We start from the raw sequence: 14,574 nt of genomic DNA, 5'->3' as shown, positions 1-14,574 counted from the left end.
GTTATATTAAAATTACCTACTGTTAACTTGCTACAACCTATAACACCTATAACTGCCTTGGAACAGATTTTTATTGAGGAATTATCTAGATCACAAAAGCCTGTGGGTATGTCAATGAAAGATTGTTCTGATTGTTAATTGATAATGTAAAAGGTGAAGGGTTATTGTAGCAGCCCCATTTTTCTACTCAGGTGGGTTCAGGAAAGCATAAGGTAAGAGAATATTAACTGAGAACAAGAAAGCAAGGGCAAGCATATTTATTGTCTCTCTACTCTTGTCTGTGAACACAATGCCTTAACTACCTGCCTAGGCTTCTCCTCAAAAATAAACTGTAACTTGGAGTTGTACACAAAAATAACCATTTTCTCCTCTAGGTTGTATTTTGTTAGAACAGATGCCAGTTAAGATAAAGAAGAAATATAGAACACCATATATACAAGACCAGAAAATATATTTCCCTCATAAAATTATAATCAGAGAAATTACATTGAAACTGGCAAGGGAGAAACACCAAGCAAATGTAAAGGAAGGTCTGTCAGAATAATAGATTTTTCAAATGAGATTTTAAAATGCTGGAGGGCCTGGAAAGCTGTATTTCAAGTTCTAAAGCCAACCAATGACAACTCAGTCTACTGTACCCATCAAAACTGCTTCTCATAATTCAAAGATAAAAAATATGCTAAAATATGCAAAATGAATTTATGATCATCAAAACAGTTCTACAAAATATACTTATAGGAATCTTTTCCAGTAAAGAGAAAAAATGAATCCATAAGGCTGCAACAAAGCAAGCGTTATCTTCCATGTTCAAGTTGATTCAGCCTAGAATTATCTGAGAGAGCCTCTTTTAAGAGTTTGTAAAGGTCATAGTGGAATTGCTTTGAGTTTCTCTCCATTTAATTTGATGTTGGCTGTTGGCTTGCTGTAAATTGCCTTTATTATGTTTAGGTATGTTCCCTGTATTCCTGATTGCTCCAAGACTTTTATCATGAAGGGGTGTTGGATTTTGTCAAATGCCTTTTCTGCATCTAGTGAGATGATCATGTGGTTTTTTTTCTTTGTGTTTGTTTATATGTTGTATTACATTGACGGACTTTTGTATGTTGAACCACCCTTGCAACCCTGGGATGAAGCCTACTTGATTATCGTGGATAGTGATGGAGAAATAGCTGAGATCAACATGAGAAACCTGGACATATGTGGGAGTAATGAAGGGCTAGGGTCAAGGGAAATAGAGCCTGTGAGAGCAGGAGATCCAAGCTGGATCAAGAACAGAGTGGGAGAACAAGGAGTGGGAAACCATGATAAATGAAGACCTCATAAGAAAAAGAAGAAACAAAGTGCTAGAGGCCCACAGAAATCCACAAATATACCCCCAAAATAGCCTGCTGGCAATGGTTGAGAGAGAGCCAGAACTGACCTACTCTGGTGATGGGATGGCCAAACACCCTAATAGTGGTGCCAGAAATCCCATCCAAGGACTGAGGAATCTGGATGCAGAGATCCATGGCTAGGCCTCGGGTGGAGCTCCAGGAGTCTAATAAGTGAGAAAGAGGAGGGTTTTTTGAGTGAGAATTGTTGAAACCGAGGTTGGATAAAGCACAGGGACAAATAGCCAAACGAATGAAAACACATGAACTATGAACCAAAGGCTGAGGGGCCCCCATCTGAATAGGTGAGACAATTGATTGGCTTGATCTCTTTGGGAGGCATCTAGGCAGTGGTACTGGGTCCTGTGCTCATTGCATGAGTTGGCTCTTTGAAACCTGGGGCTTATGTAGGGATGCTTGGCTCAGTCTGGGAGGAGGGGACTAGACCTACCTGGACTGAGTCTACCAGGTCGATCTCAGTCCTCGGGGGAGGCTTTGCCTTGGAGAAAGTGGGAAGTGGAGGTAGGACAGGAGGGGGGAAAACAAGGGAATCCATGGCTGATATGTAGAACTGAATGGTATTGTAAAATAAAACAAAAGGAAAAAAAAGAGTTTGTACAGATCAGATTGGCTGATGACAAAGTATTTGAGTTGTTGTCCTGATTGATGATTGGTGTGTTAGGGCCCACAGCATAGGTAGCTGTAACTGGATTTTATGAGAAAGACAGCTCAGCATAAGACACCATAACAAGTTAACATGAAGATTAATAAAATGCTTTCTGCTTCAGTTCCTTCTGGAGATAGGGCTTTGACTTCTCCCATAGAAAATTGCAATCTGAAAGATTAAGCCAGATAAACAATTTCTTCCCCTACATTGTTTCTGGCTTGAGAGAGCATAAAGCAAACTAGATCAATAGTTAAATAAGAAAACAACACAATCACCTTGGTAAAATCATCACAATGAGAGGAATCAACAATCACCTTTCACTAGTGCAGCTGAAGTGTTGAGGATGTCATATATGCTCTGAATATATGTTGCTAGGATTGATTGATAAATAAAACACAGATTGGCCAGTAGTTAGGCAGGAAGGATGGTATAGGCAGGACAAGGAGAGCGAGAATTCTGGGTGGAAGAAGGCTCAGTCAGAGAGATGGTGCCAGCCAGCCATGGGGAGGAGGATGTAAAGTACCAGGTAAGCTACAAGCCACATGGCAAGGTATATTATGGTGATATTTTATTTGTACTGAAATGTGATTTTATTTGTATGCTAATAAATAAAGTTGCCCAGTGGTCAGAGCTATTAAAGCCATAGTGAAAGCTGGGCAGTGGTGGTGCATGCTTTTCATCCCAGCACTTGGTAGGCAGACCTAGGTAAATCTCTTTGTATTCAAGGATACAGCCAATATTGGAGACACACATCTTTAATCTCAATAACAACCATAGAAGACCTGGAGGTCTGTACAAACAGGCAGTGACCAGGCAGTCATGTGGTTGGCTTTACAACCAATGAGAAGGCAGAACAGAAAGTCTATATAAAGATGAAAACACAGGAAGTAGGTCTCTTGGCTGAAAAGGCTAGCTGCACCAGACAGGTAAAGCTCTTAGCTCTGATCTGTTGGCTTTCTTCTTTGCATTGGTTCTGTGTTTCTTATTTAATAAGATGGTTGGTAACATCTACAGTCCAGATTTATAGAAATGGGTTTATCTAAGATATAAGATCAGCTAGCAAGAAGTCTGAGCCATTAGGCCATTCAGTTTGTAAATAATATAAGTCTCTGTGTGTTTATTTGGGGACACTAGTGGGAGAGATTTGCCCTGACTACTGGAAGGCCAGGACACAAGAAAACTCCAGCTACACACTAGTAACTGAATATTAATGGTGCCAATTCCTTAATCAAAAGACACAGTGGAGGACATTGGATTAAAGTTCTAGGATGTTTATATTTGTTGTAGTCATCATATAAGACAGCTATCACCTTACCATGAAATAATGGAAAAAAGAGATTCTGGGGAAATGGAGCTAGAAAACAGGGACATGTTGCTGATCTAATCTGACATAATAGACTTGAAATGTATTGAGCAATGATAAACATTACTTTCTACTGCTTAAGGGAACAATTCATGGGGAGAATTGTACAATAACAAACACAGGTTCACCCAGTTATGCACAGAAAATAGTACTAGATGTAAAACCATAGGCAAGCATCACAGTACTTTCATTTCCAATAGTTAACACTTCATCACAATAGAAAATAATTAGAATTAACTGACATCACAGGTAAAATGGTCTTTAAAGACATCTATAGAATAATGTACCCAAAGACTGAAGAATACACCATGTTCTCAGAAGCACATGGAACTTTCTATAAAATAGACATATACAAGGTCACAAAGAGCATCTTAAAATACATAGGGAAAATGAAATAATTCCTTATGTTCTACCCCAAAAGTATAAAATGACTATAAATAAATAAGAAAAACTCCACAACATAAACAAACTCATGGAGAATAAACAACTCACAACTTTATGAGTCCTTGATGAAATCATGAATGGAAAGATTCTTTCAATGAAATGAAACAAAAATACCACAATATACTTTAAACTATGAGATGCAATGAAAAATGCCCTAAGAGGAATGTTTATAGTTCAAATTAACTATATTATAATGTCAAAGATATTTCTAATAAATTAGCTAAAGAATGGCCTTAGGGCTTTGGAAAAGGAATGCGTCAAACATCAAAATTAGAAGCTGGAAAGAAAACACTGACATTAAAAAAAGTTAGTGAAATGAAAACAGCAACAGCAACCAAACAAATCCAGAGTCGATGAAATAGTTTTTCCTTCAACATATAAATAATATTGACAAAACTTCAGATAAATGTAGATGAATTTCTAAATGGTCTTATTAAAGAAAAAACCATGAAGCCAAATATAGGGGTGAAAGCCTTAGAGAGATCAGGGAACTAGGGAAAGCCACCAGCCATCGTTAACTCACCAACTCTGCAGCTTCCATAGAGAGTGACATCCTATCTAACCAGTCTTATATGACTTGCTGTTTGCCCTCTGATTGGTCTGTTAGCCCAAATACCTCACTTCCTCTTCCTACACCACTCATTTTCTGTCTATCTGTACAGACCTCCAGGCCTCTATGGTTGGTACTATGATTAAAGGCACATGTCATCATGCTTGGCTCTGTTCTCTAGTGTGGCCTTGAACACACAGAGACTTTACCTTCTAAGTGATAGACTTAAGGGCAAATTCTACCACTGCCAGACTTCTTTGTTTACTTAAAATGGCTTGCTATTTACTTTGATTTCAGGGTAAACTTTATTTATTAATACAAAGGTAAAATGTCACCACATTTCAACACAAATAAAATATCACCATGGATAAACTAAGAAAAGGAAGTGAAAGAGTAAAAGATAATACAGTTAAGTCATGAAAAAGGAATCACTCCTTATGACAAGCACCAGTGAATTCAAAGAATTATTAAAGTTTAAATTAAAATCATTCCACTAAACCAGAAAAACTAAAATATATGGATTAAATTTCAACATGGATTAAAACCTACCTAAATAAAACTAAGATGACATTTTAAAATTTTAAATAGGTAGACGTGGGGACAAGGCTCAGAATTTAAAAATAATTACTTTTCTTCTAGAGGGTCAGGATTCAATATCCAGTAACTACATGATAGCTCACAATGCCATGTTTCTGCCTCTGTGGGCACAAGACACATGTCCAAAAAACACACATACATGCAACAAATCCCTTCTACACATAACATAAAATAAACCTGTAAAACACTCAGGCCTGACTCTGCCTCTCATCTGCCACTTCAGGAGCCAAGGGAGGGCACAGCAAATACTGAGGCTGACCAAATCAGCTACCACTGAAGCTCAAATCCTCAGCCTTTAGTTGGCTCTCTCCAAGATCTACCCTGTCTATGAGCTGCTGGAGATGATGGAAAGAGCTGGTCCTGGGGAACCATGGCTACAGGATTTCCTTGATTTTGAGATATAGTAGGATATCTGAGAGGAGTCTAGATGAGGGTCCAGTATTGATGGTGTAGCCATAGCCAGAGACCCTGAACCAGACCAGCCATTTATTGCAATGAACATTTGAAATTAAAGCTGTTTGGGCAAAAGGGTTTGTGGTGTGACACACAACAGCACCCAATGCAACTATAATGAACAAATATGCGGTGCATAGATGGGGAGTACAGAGGAGTGAACAGGGACAAGAATGCCAGAATTGGAGATGTGACAATTGTGACTGGTATGACAGAAGACTGCTGACTGATAGCAGAGCTTATCATTCCCCACAGGGGTCAGTGAGATATTGTTTTGTTGTTTTTGTTTTTATTTTGTTTTCATTTTTATTTTCTTTTATGTGGCAGGGTACAAGGGTGGAGGATAGATATGAAAGGACAGGGCAATGAATGGGAATGATATGCATGATGAAAAATTCCCAAAGAATCAATAAAAATTATGTTATAAAAATACTCTAAGGCCTATAACAACAATGAGTTTGCAAAAGTAATTTAAAAAATTTCTAAAGAAAGAGAAATGTTCAGACCAGATGAATTTTTCCAGACCTTCAGAGAACAAAAAGATTTTTGAACTGTTACATAAACGAAGGAAAATAAGGCTCATTACCAAACCATTTTTGAAGTATCATCTTGATATGAAGAACAGACAAATATTCAACCGCAAAGATATCATATATACCAAGATCTATGATTAACATGGATGCAAAGTTTCTCAATAAAATACTTTGTTAACATATTCAGGAACTTATTAGTGATAGTAAAATGGCTGAACAGGTAAAGTTGCTTATTGCCAAACCTGAAGACCAAAATCCATATGTTCAAAAGAAAGAACACATTCCTGTAAGTTTTTCTCTGGTTTCCAGCTGCACATTTGGGTATACATGGACCCATACAGTATACATATATATGTACATGCACATGCACAAGTACACACACACACAGACACACACACACACACACACACACACACACACACACACACACACACACAGACACACACACACTATATCCAAACAGCCATTCACCATGATCAAGTTGGCTTTATTCCAGAGACTCAATGAAGGGCTGGTTCAATACACAAACATTGATAAATATAAATTAAATAGTATAAATAGAATAAAGAACAGAAAAGCCATGATAATCAGTGTAGATGAAGAAAAGAATTTTTGATAAAATTTATCATTCCCTCATGTATAAAATGCCAAAGAACTTAGAATAGAAAGAGCATATTTCAACATTGTATTGGCCATATGTAGGAAAACTGTAGCTTACATTTTCTAGGTAGGGGGAAATCCAATATATTTCCAGTACAAGCAAGAATAAATTGAAGTGACTTCCTCCAATCTTTTTACATATAGTACCAAATTCTAAGATCGAAAAAAAAGATAAATGAACAAATAAAAGCTGTACAAATAAGAAAAAAATCAAGTCAAAGTACCTATTCTTGAGTGATACAACTCTATCAGTGCAAGACTGAAAGTGTTTAGCAAGGATCACTTAGATCTGATAAAGACTCTTAACAAAGTGACAGGGTACAAAATTATCAAACAAACATAATTAGTTTTTCTCTATACGAATGATGAACAAATTGAGAAACAAATCAGATATATCAGTCTGTTAACAAATGTCTAAAGAAGACATCTCAGAATAAACCTAAACAAGTGTGCTGCCTTGTAAAAATGTCCCATATAATGTTCAGGTTACAATACTTGGTTTGCAGATGTTGTATCTTATGGGAAGATCAGCAAGTATGAACTTGCTGGATGAAATATGTCACTGGGGTGGGATTAAGGTATCAAGGACTAGCACTGTTTTGAGTGCTCTCCTTCTGCCTCCTGTTTGTGGCTTGAGTTGTGAGATCTCAGGTGTTATGCCTATGCCATGCCTGTCTTCCTGGTGCCATACTACCTGTAGTGGTAATGATTGATTCTTATCACTCTGGAATCATATGTTCCAAACAAAGCATTCCTTCAATATGTTGCCTTGTTCATGGTGTTTTATCACAGCAATAGAAAAGTAATGAATACACCCAGGAGGCAAAGCCCTCATTACTGAAAACCTCAACACATTAAGGAGAGACTCTTATGCAGATGTCAGGAGATGGAAAATGTTTCCATGGTCACAAACTAGAGAAATTCATATTATGAAAATGCCCATCCTACCATAAGCAATGAACAGACTCAGTTGTGGTATTGTATTCCCCCAAATATTGTCCATGCTAATAAACTTATCTGGGGTCAGAGACAGAGCAGCCACAATATTAATCATAAAGGATAGGCAGTGGTACCACATGTCTTTAATCCTAGTATTCCAGAGGCAGAAATCCATGTGTTCAAGGATACAGACAGGCATAATGACTCATCACAACTTTAATCCCAAAAAACAAGCCTTTAATCCCAGGGAGTGATGGTAGAAAGCAGAAAGGTATATAAGGCGTGAGGACCAGAAACTAGAAGCATTTGGCTGGTTAAGCATTTGGCTAGTTAAGCATTCAGGCTTTTGAGCAGCAATTCAGCTCAGACCCATTCTGGATGAGGACTCAGAAGCCTCCAGTCTGAGGAAACAAGACCAGTTGAGGATCTGGTGAGGTAAGATAGCTGTGGCTTGTTCTGTCTACCTGATTTTCCAGTGCTCACCCCAATACCTGGCTCGTGTTTTATTTTATTAATAAGACTCTCTAAGATTCCTGCTACACTCAGTACAATACCAATCAAGGTTTTTAGTGTTATCAATAGAAATAAAAATTAATAATCTTCAAATTATTGTGGAATGGTTAGATGTTCATTCTTAAATTCAACACTACAGAACTGTCTCTAATCCTCAGGGATCATCGCAGAAGAGGCAGTGTAAATAATGTAAAAGTTGAAAAAAAAGAAGGAATGGAAAATGTTGACATGTGGGCATGACAGAACAAGTGTACTCATGATCTTAAAGCTGCTGAAGCAGCTGCAAAGATCCTGCATAAGACTTGCTCAAAAATGAGGTATCATACTGTGATGAAGGTACTCACTGGACACTACAACTCCATAATGAAATTATGAATACTGAATGATTCTGGGTGGTAGGAAGTCACTGTCCTCAGTTGTGTCCCCAGTGAGGTGCCAACTAGGTTTCCATTGGTAGTCAAAACCCCACATTCCCACAGAAGATAAAAATCATGGTTAAATTGAATGGGCCACCAATAAATAGATGTGAAAGTTATAAAAGAGAACTGTAGGGAATGGGGGTTACTAAAGGTGAGAGGGAGATTAGAGAGGGAAAAGGGTTTTAATAAGCAGAATATAATTTATACATCTTTGTAATTTCTAAAGAACAAGTTCAATAATAAATTCATACAAAAGCACAAACAATTGCAGATAATCAAAGCAACCTTGGAAAAATATAGTACCTTATTTCCAGTTATACTACAGAGATAGAGTAATGAAAACAGCAAAGTACTGACACAAAAAAAGTGGATTAATTGAATAGAAAACCAAGACATAAGTTCACACAACTGCAGGCACTGTATTTTTGAAAAAAATATTAAAAACATGCATTGAAAGAAAGATCTTGGTATCTTCAGTACATGGTATTTTGGACATTAGATTGCTATGTGTGGAAGAATGAATTTCGATCGTAATCCTTCATCACACACACACACACACACACACACACACACACACACACACATTTATACCAATTGTAAATGTATCAAGACCCTCAACAGAAGACACAAAACTCTGACACAGTTGAGGAAATTATAGGAAGTGCACTTTGAGAGGTAACCACAGATAAGGACTTTCTAAATGCTACTCATCTCACTCAGAAAATAAGGCAAATACTCAACAATTGGGACCCCTTGAAATTAAAAGATTTCTATCCACCAAAGGAAATTATTAATCATGTGAAGATTCAGCTAATAAAATGGAAGAAAGCTTTGCCAGTTATATGCTTCCAGACAATGTGTATCTAGTATCTAACAAGAATTAAAGATAATAAAATATTCAATATAAAGAAAGAATTGGATCAAAACCTGTGGTATGGAACTAAAAAGTATACCATAAAAGAAAGGGAATGCCTCATATGAATTTTGAAAGTGTTCATCAACATTAACTCACAAAGAAATACAAAATAAAAACTAAAAACTACTTAGGAGTCCTTCTTATCTATGTCAGAATGGTCACAGTTATTTAAAAAAATGCCAGAGCTGTAACATAGAGAAAACACATCTCACAAACAACAACAAAAAGACAAAGAGAGGAAAAATAGTAAATGTTTGAAATATATGTTGAAAATGTTTGAAAAGAAAAGATAATTTAAATATAAATGGATGAGAAAGGAGTAATGGACAAGACTGTTAAATGAGAATATAGGCTAATGTTTTTCTTGTTCTAAATTTCTCATGGTTTTGAGGGTCTTGTGGTCCAAAATTCAGTGAAATATAAGGAATATTGAAAGTAAAACATTTAATATTGAGTTTCCCAGATTCTGTTTTGGATACCAATGCTAACTGTGTACAAATTCATTAAACTGTATAGACTTTGAGTCTCAATAATTTTGGTGAATCTGGTTTTTATTTATGTGCAAGCTGCTTTATAATAAAATTTAGTTTTTATTTTTTTTAATTTTCAGAAAAATTGTGTGAAAAGAAAAACATTGTTTGGACAGAAAATTGCACAGCCATTATTCAAATCACTGTGGGAAGCATAAAAAAGGCTGAAAACAGAAATTCCATATGACCCAGCTATCAAATTTTAGATATATACTCTAACTAGGTAGGTATATAGAACTATAGACTTAGATATATACAACTACATAGATACTTGAACATTTGTGCTAATTGCTGCTCTATTCATAATAGCTACAGAACAGTTTTGGCCTAGATGCCCATCAACTGGAAATAGATGAGATTGTGATATGTACACACAGTAAAATTTCATTGAGCTTTAAAGATGAAAGTATGAATTTCACAGTAAAATAGTTGGAACTTGAAAATATACTTAAGATGGTAACACAAGAACAGATAGACAAACACTGCATCTTTTGTTTCATATTTGGATTCGAGACAAATTCTTAGCATGTTTACTTTGATGTGTATATAAAGGAGAGGAAAGCACAAAAGAGCCATTAGAAGAGTAGCAAGAAAAAAAAAAGACCTTAAGGAGAGATAAGCACCAGGACACATATGGTACCAATATGAAGGAAAGGAATATGAGACTGATTGTGTGGATGCAAAGATGGGGTGGGTAAATTAGGGATAGAATTAACCAAAACGTAGAATATATAAAAATGCTATTAGTTTGTAAGCTCATTTAAAAAATTATTAAAGAGTTTAAATCAACGCAGCTTTCATGAGCAGATTCTACTGGTCCCAGAAGTTATTGGTTATAAAATGAAAACTCCATTGCTATTATTGGGATACCTCCTTAGGAATTGTTGCCTAAAATGGGCCTGAGGACTTGAACTCACAGAGATCCACCTGGCTTTTGCATCCTGAGTGCTGGGATTAAAGATGTGCACCACCACTGCCCAGCTAAGACCCTATTCCTAAAGCCAATCTCATAGTCTTGTCACACAACATAAGGGAAGAAAACTGGGAATGAGCTGAAATATGCCTTTCTGCTGAATAGCTTTCATTGTAACAAAAGGTTTATGTAGGATTCTAATGGGAGATTCTTGTCAATAATATTACTCAGCTATGGACACTGATATCTAAACTTCAACCATCCATACAACATACACCCACTGGTGCAATAACTGCAATTGTGGTATCAGAGTAACCAATCATTTTCTGATTGAGAAGACTTCACATCTGATACAGTCATCATGGTCAAATATTCATGATGAGAAAGACATAGGTCCTAGTGTTGTTGCTATCAATCTTGTTCTGTTAGGCACAAGGTATAACATCTTCCTCAGTACTAGAAAGACTAGATACTCCAAATATTGCCAGGATGGTTATTCATAGGTCAAGATGTAGCTGTGCTATTAGGCAGTGGCTTGTGAGAGCAGGAAGACTTCACAATTAGGTTTGTGATGGTAATGCTCTTTGGATCAACAGGTTGGTAAAGTATAGAGGAATAAGATGGAGCCAAGATAAAATTACAGAATATATTAACCAAGTCATAACCAAGTTAGATAACATAAATGACTGGGGATTGAATCCCATGATTAAATAAACAGAATATAGAAGTGACTGCTTATAGTCTTAGAACTCAGGAAGTGCAGGGAGGAGGAGTCGATCTCAAGATTACCCCTATCTGCTTAGAGAATTCAAGACCAGCCTAATCTATATCACACCTTATCTTCATAAATGTAACTGAGCCTTCCTCAACCCCTATATTTAACAGGACACTCACCATTTCCTTTGATGAACCATTCAATGTAAGTTCCTAGTGACTCTGGATTATCAATAAGGTTTGTGTTACGTTGGAAAAAATAACCAGACACAAGAATATCTTTGGGATTTCTGATGATATAGATCACCTTGAATGGAAAAACATGTAAATGAATGTCAATATAGTCATAAACCAATTTTATCTGGCATAGTTTATATGAAAAGTCAATCAAATATCAATGAGGTTTCCAAAAATATTTATTATTTTTATTTGAACAGAATATGAGCAGAAGTACAAAGTATCTATATTTATCAGAATGTATAATTTTATATACACTTTTATAATTTTATTTGATTTACAATAATGTAACAGCAAAAAGACTGAGGTCACTAACACTGTAAAAAAAACAGCAACAAGAAAAAGGCAAGATTGACTCAGTACCTGTAAAGATCAATATTTTATAGTGTGGAAGACTATCCATCCAGTATGAAAGGATTCTTATATACACACAATAATGCATACTATGCTAAATATATCTGAAAAATGACAAACTAATTGGTTTCTATAACTATAACTATAAAAGAAAAACTCTCAAAAGAATCATGATGCAGAGTTTAATGCTAATAATTCATTGCAAAATGGTGAACACAAAGACCCACGAGCACCTAAAAAATGCTGAGATGGAAAGAAATAGACTTCCCAGAGAAAAGCATAGCAATTGGTTATTCCATACCATTTTCTTAGCCTTGAAAACATACATAGACTAACTTTGTACGTACTGAACAGATTGTACCAAGGTCCTTAGGAATATGTAGATACAAATACAGATGTAACAAAAAATGATGAAAAAAACCCACAAATTTGAAAGAGAGAAAAGGCTGATGGTAGTGGCAAATGCCTTTAATCCCAGCACTTGGGAGGCAGAGGAAGGTGGATCTTTGTGATTTCCAGGCCAGCCTGGTCTACAGAGCGAGATGCAGGAAAGGCACAAAGATACGTAGAGAAAACCTATCTTGAAAAACCATAAAAAAAGAAAAAAATAAAAGAGGGCTATAATGGAAAGCCTGGAGAGAGGAAGGGGGAATAATGTATGTAATTATGGTACAATCTCAAAAACAGAAGAAATAATTTCAAACAAATTAATATTAAATAATTAATGAAATTAATATTTTGTCCCAATGCTCATTGTGACATTATTATATAATTCACCTTTTAGGCCTTAATTTCCCCAGACACAAGTTTTCCAAATCTAGATAAGACTCACATATATAGGTTTATGTTCACAACTTCATTGTGATAGTTTCAAGAGAGATTGTTTTCTACATTTGTCTTTGTAGTTTAAGCATAAATACTTATAGATTCTAAGGTGTGGGGACTTCCACAAAACTTTCTTATTAACAATGAGCAATGATATGTCAGAACCTGGATATTTCTGATTCCTTTAAGAGATCCCCTATCAGTGATGTTGGTGATTTTTGTGGCTACTGGTCTTAATAGACAGCCAGACACAGCAAGACACAATGGATACAGATAAGTCATGATTGTTGAACAATCTCCCAGATTACAGCATTAGTGTCTGTTCAGGCTGCTTCCCCTATGAGCAACTCTGCTTGGTTGATTCACCCATTAGGTTTTGGCTATATGTAGAATCAATTTTAGCTAAATGACTTTGATGACAAGGAAACATTAAAATCCACTGTACACTAGAGTTTGAACTCTACTTTACGTGAATGTATAATCCCTGAATTCCCTGCTGTGATAATACACTCTTTCTCATTATATCTGTCCAGGATCACTGAGAGTGGGTTGATATCCTGGTACTCTGATATAATCTGAGGAGGGGACAGATTAGCATTATCTAGGGCATAAGAATCCCAATTTCCCTCTCCAAATCTACACAGAATGCATTTAAGGCAGAGGTTCAGGGCCCAATGCACTAGAATAAGTTTAATGAGCATTTGGCCAAAGATTTCTCAACCACTGGACACTGACCTTAGCCTTGGATCTGAAGAAAGACTTGGGGAAAAGATGGAAAGGGAGGTGGGAGGACATGAGGCGTGGTCCTTCCTTATTGATCAATATTGGAAATCCCTTTTGAGTCTCTATCCAGGGAGAGCGTTCCCAGATTGGCACAGATTGGATCCATTTGGGATTTCCCTTGGTCTGAATTAAGCAGACAGTCTCCTTCAGCCAGTTAGTTCCTGAAGAAGAAGGAAAAATTATAGACACTCATTTCAAAGCACTTCTGAAAAGCCTTAAATAGAATATACAACCATTGCCAGGCCGTGGTGGTACAAGCCTTTAATCCCAGCACTCGGGAGGCAGAGGCAGGTGGATCTCTGTGAGTTCGAGGCCAGCCTGGGCTACCAAGTGAGCTCCAGGAAAGGCACAAAGCTACACAGAGAAACCCTGTCTCGAAAAACCAAAAAAAAAAAAAAGAATATACAACCATAAAATTTAAATGTAGCTATTTCCAAGAAAAAAAGCATGTGGTATTTGCTATATCCACATTGTGTAAGTACAAAATATATTCTTCCAGATGATTTAAAATACTTCACCTAACAAAACTGAGAATCTTTACTCAGCAACCCCAACCTTCCTATTGAACATTGCCTCCAGTCAAGAACCATTTCATTTTGATGAATTCAACTATTCCAATATTTGTCACGAATGCAGACATGGAATCTGTCCTTGAGATTGGAACCTTTCATTTACCACAATGTCATTAAGTTGCATCCATCCTGCACTGTATGTATTGGTACTGCTTCACTTTAGCTTAAATAAATTCCCATGTGTCTATTTACCATACACACATGTATTTGTGGTTATATGCT

General features: G+C 36.4%; 1 protein-coding gene across 2 annotated transcripts in view; it reads right to left on the bottom strand.

Moving 5' to 3' along the window:
• Positions 1 to 14,574, bottom strand: part of LOC143266817 (sulfotransferase 2A2-like) — a 41,228-nt gene that overhangs the window by 25,807 nt on the left and 847 nt on the right. The window contains exons 2-4 of one of the 2 annotated variants that reach the window (XM_076571681.1): positions 13,733 to 13,941; positions 11,762 to 11,888; positions 1,421 to 1,537 (exon numbers count right to left, since the gene is read on the bottom strand). In XM_076571681.1, the coding sequence (XP_076427796.1) occupies positions 1,421 to 1,537; positions 11,762 to 11,888; positions 13,733 to 13,941 (453 nt within the window). The remainder of the gene's footprint in view (positions 1 to 1,420; positions 1,538 to 11,761; positions 11,889 to 13,732; positions 13,942 to 14,574) is intronic. The other variant, XM_076571684.1, reaches the window with a different exon arrangement.

Source organism: Peromyscus maniculatus, chromosome 1, assembly GCF_049852395.1.
Source record: "Peromyscus maniculatus bairdii isolate BWxNUB_F1_BW_parent chromosome 1, HU_Pman_BW_mat_3.1, whole genome shotgun sequence".
Taxonomy (NCBI): Eukaryota; Metazoa; Chordata; class Mammalia; order Rodentia; family Cricetidae; genus Peromyscus; species Peromyscus maniculatus.
The sequence above is the reverse complement of the archived record's forward strand: the minus strand, read 5'-3'. Positions and strand labels throughout refer to the sequence as shown.